Raw genomic sequence first — 4,793 nt, forward strand, 5'->3', positions numbered from 1 at the left:
AAACCAAAAACTAGATGCATAAACCGAAGTTGCTTAAACAAATAAAAGAACACTCTTTGATCAACACTCTGCGTCAGTTTTGTTCTTCAAGTTTCTTCAACACCAATCAGCAACACGGCATAAACATTAATCAATCACTCAAATTCTTGAACATGAAAATTTTCTTCTATGCATTCTCTGCAAAATCTGTTGTCCAAACCCCAAGAAAAAGCCACAAAAAGCACATTTCCACGGCTGTAAGACGCTCCGTATTTATATCTAATAATTGACCTAAAAACAATTTCATAAAAGAGTACTAAAAAATATGGAAACAAGATTTTTATTAGAGATAAAATATCTTAGAGAAAAATACAATATTAAAAACAAATCATCTAATATCTAGAAATAAATCAAACAATAACTTATAATCTAAAAGAACAAAATTATAAATTGAAAATATCAATTTAACAAAAAATAATAAAAAAATAAAATATTCTTTTCAGTGCATTTACATGTGGTTAAAATGTACATGTGGTTAAAATGTAAAAAGTTTTCTTTTAGCATCGAACAAATTAATATTCAAAAAGCGATTGGACACCTCTATCGGCCTTTACTTGCTCAATAATGTGGGAATGTTGCCCAAGTAGTAAGGGTAATGGGCTGTTTCGAAATTGTTTGGGTGGGCATTGACATCGACCTACGCGAATACAACTTCTTATTTCTTGAATATATTTATACTATATTATTAAGTTTGAGATTCTTAGAATAACTACTTTAAAATACACAAAAATATTTAATTCCATAATTATTTTTCTTATCCTACTAAAAACCTCATCAAGTAACTCCATATTTTACATATTAAAAATCTAAACAAAACTTTCTTTTTAAATCGAACAACTTTTGTAAATTTAAAATAATTTTGTGCTAATTGTTTAGTATTATTTAATCAAATTAAAATTAATAATAATAACACATGCAACGCATATACATCTTTTACTAGTTTTTCATAAAAGTCGGTTGCTGTTTTAAAATACTCAAGCGGCTACAAAGACTGTTTCGAGAATTTGTATAAGCAATTGAAAGCTAATTGAAAGAACTTTCCTTTCTGAAAACATATCAAGGGTAATGCATAATCGTACATTATCACTTGAATGTTATTAGGGTTTCTGTTTCGGTTGCAAAACATAGTTGATCAGATATTTTTTTTATTAATTTCAAAATGAATAAATTTCTTTATTTTTGTTCTATATTGATATTGACTCGAAGCCCAGTATGAATCTAAAATCATATTGAACTAACTGAAGTTACTGAACCATGGACACATACAATTAGAGATTGATTCAGCTTTAGCTTTCACACCGCATGACAACCTCACGATAGATAATAATGGTATTTCAGAAATTCAGCAAACACATGTTCAATATGCTAGGAAAGGAAGTTGAATTGTAATTTCAACTACATAAACAGAAAAAGAAACCATAATAAAGTAGATATTAATTCTAGACAATTATTTCTCTTTGGTGTAGAGCCTCACAGCAAAGGCCAATCCCAATAATAAGAGTGGCGCAAGGAACTGCAAGATCTTAATCACAAACTCTGGAGTCTTGTCCGGATTGTATTTGGCTTCTTGTGGAAGAATGTAGGTGCGCTTCCGAGGAACAGTTGACATGTCTATCTCCCCAATGACATATTTGTGCATCATTTCCCTCGCAGAATCACTGTGGCCAACGTCTTCAAAGTCATCTGTAGCATCTTTTCCTGCAAGTTGCCAACAAATTCAGGCGTCAAATCTTTAGCACGAGCCCGGATTTATGCACGTTATCCATCATCAAAATGAAATGGTATAGTAAAGAGGAATCCAGTTTAGGATCATTCCACATTACCAGTTGCTGACAGCAAAACTTCATCACCACCAGGATGATCTTCCATGAATGGTGTTACATCATAAACCTGACAAATAACCAACATTATGCGAAGATTGCAACTGGAAGCTTGAGAGTGGGGGTGGGGGAGCATCCAACAAGAAAGTCCTGATAAATAAAACACATAGAAGAAAGTCATGCACGACAATAGGGTTCAAGTTACCAGGATTGTACAATTTTCCGTTCCTATATCCTATATACTTTATGCATGAACATCATTTAAGATTCAATATTCAAGAATTTAGGTGAATCTGATAATTATTAAAACAGAGAGACCACTTGAATTGCACCCGCAATTGCTGGCTTGTTAGGCCATAAGCGGAGAAAAAGACATACCAAGAAATACTAGCCTTCTAGGTAGGACGCTGATCAAGTTATAAGCCACTTTATAATCATTTGTGGACTCTGGGAGATACCAAATACTGTCCACACCAAGAGAAATCAACATTCATGACACCCTAGTCTGAATGACTTTCGACAGACGGTGAATACCCAGTACAAGGACCTTAATCTGTCATGTAATATGAATATAGACTACATTATCCACACTAACTCAATTGTCACCTTTTCCGAGCTCGTTCTTTAGATCGCATTGATTCTTAACTAAAACACCAAGGTTCGACCATAAACTCAATAAAAAAGAGTACCAATTTCCCCACCTCAATTCTGAGTCCGACGACACTGTCGCATACGATAAACATATATAGAGATCGAGAAAAATCCTCACAGAAATAACACAAATCCGATTCTCACTCGAAGAAATCGAACCTTTCCATTTATAATAATCCAGCAATCCTTATGCTTGTTATGCCCCGCAACCTCCTCAAATAAGTGAAATTTTGGATCGGGCGTCATTTCCCTACCTGCGTAAAGAAGAGCAAAATTAAGCAAAATCTGCGAATAAAAGACAAATTAACCAGCAGCAACACAAAATTCGAAGCTACTGTTTACAGTATATATTCTAAGGAAAATCAGTAAACCTTCTATCGCCGATTCTTTGACCACACAAGCGTTCGCGCAAATAGGAAGGAAGAAATCGCCGTGTGTATAGGCGATTTCTTAATTAATATTACAAATCTTTATAATCATTTCTGCTACTCATTTTCTAAAAACGTGTTAAATTATTTTTTTTCCTACTTGCATCGACCGAGCTATAGAATTTACATAAAATACTTTACACTATTTTAAAATTACACAACCACCAAACATATAAAAATCAAAAGAAAATAGTTTGAATCATAAAATCGTCAAACGTTTTACAAAACATAGAAACGTTATTTGAAAAGTATAACTCATACTATAACATCTCAAAAACCTCTCATAAATAAATCATCGTAAAAATATTCTTAACATAAATAATAATCATAAACTAGTGCGGAAAACTAGCGTCGGTCCTCGGATTATGTGCAACTTCAGTCCAGTCAGATCAACCATCAAGACCTCCATAAACATAATCATCATAACCACCTGCATAAATCACACCTAGTAAGTCTAAAGACTCAATACATCATATTCTTGATAACAAGTACTACATATACAGATCATATACAACAGAGAAAAATACTTGTACTTAAAATATCGTTTTCATGAAGATGCATAAACTTTAAAACAATAACATTTTCATAAAAATTTTCATAACAATTTCATATAAACATCAACATATTCATATTCGTATCCATATTTATATCAACATATTCGTAGTCATATCAACATATTCATATTCGTGTTTGTTGAATTCAGATCGTGATTATAACTCGTATTCTTAATCGTATTGGACGATGGATCCTTCTAGAGAAAACCACAGTACTGGGCGACGGGAACACCAGCGACACTCTCACCGGTCAACGTATTAACATATTAACGTATTGGTATTCGTATCTGTATCCAAGAAAACACAATCGTCGGGCTCCCACTGGGATCATAACCCTCACGATATTTCCAACATATCATCGTCATTAGTCACAATCCCTTCACGTCCTTCAACATGTCGTATTTCCATCACTTAATAAAAACATGCATATAATATCTTTTTTCTTTTAAACCAAGCATGCAACATATCTTTTAAATGTCAATATTATATCGTAAAAATCCATGAATATTTAAAAATAATAATTTAACATATAAAAATTCATAAACGTTTAAAATAATCATATTAGCATGTAAAACAGCATTTAGAGCACTGACATGACGTTTACAAATTTCTAGGTGTAAACTGATCGTTTTACTCCTGGACGTAAAATTTCACGTTTTTAACTATTTCTTAATTTCATTGACTCTAACATGTCCCAAATAATTAATAAAGCTTAAATGAATTTTCTCATAGTTTTATTTAGTTTAAATTGAGGACTTTTAATTTATTCTTTAAATATAGCATATTACTGTGTTTTAATCTCGAATTAAACAAACCTTAATATAAAATTTTCAAATTAAAAAATTACACTTTTAATAATTATTTGAGCTTAAATATAATATTTCAAAATTTTATAAAGCTTAAAACTAGGCTTTTCGATTAATTCTTTAATTGATGTTTGGTGCGGCGATAAAATCTCGGATAAATCCAAAACTCGTTATTTTGATCCCAAATTTTAAACATATCATTTTTATGATTTATCCTACCCTTGTGAGCCATGAACCATCCCCGTGGACCCATGGTTACATTTTTAGTTATTAAATCTCGTTTTTGACATACTAACGAACCCACCGAGTCATCTCCTAATTTACTCGAGCCACGCTCAAACCACCTTATGCAAAAACCTAGCCAACCCATCTAGGGACCCTACTAACCATGCCCAGCCCATAGAACCAGCCTCTAAGTCGCACAATCACTCCTAGAAACCGACCCAATTACATGTGCTACGTATTGGGCCTCCTAGCCGCCTAGGACTCTACCAG

General features: G+C 32.7%; 1 protein-coding gene across 2 annotated transcripts; it reads right to left on the reverse strand.

The window, feature by feature from the left end:
- Positions 1-1,354: 1,354 nt before the first annotated feature.
- Positions 1,355-3,027, reverse strand: LOC140983063 (cytochrome b5-like). 2 transcript variants are annotated; one of them, XM_073449959.1, is made up of 4 exons: positions 2,882-3,027; positions 2,670-2,764; positions 1,863-1,929; positions 1,355-1,737 (listed from the first exon to the last, which is right to left on the reverse strand). In XM_073449959.1, exons 2-4 carry the CDS (start codon positions 2,754-2,756, stop codon positions 1,487-1,489), a joined length of 405 nt encoding a protein of 134 aa, XP_073306060.1. In that variant the 5' UTR covers positions 2,757-2,764; positions 2,882-3,027; the 3' UTR covers positions 1,355-1,486. The 2 variants fall into 2 exon arrangements, with proteins under 2 accessions (XP_073306060.1, XP_073306059.1); XM_073449958.1 differs by lacking the exon at positions 2,882-3,027 and adding an exon at positions 2,853-2,876.
- Positions 3,028-4,793: the final 1,766 nt, after the last annotated feature.

This window comes from Primulina huaijiensis, chromosome 8, assembly GCF_012295235.1.
Source record: "Primulina huaijiensis isolate GDHJ02 chromosome 8, ASM1229523v2, whole genome shotgun sequence".
In the NCBI taxonomy this organism is placed as follows: Eukaryota; Viridiplantae; Streptophyta; class Magnoliopsida; order Lamiales; family Gesneriaceae; genus Primulina; species Primulina huaijiensis.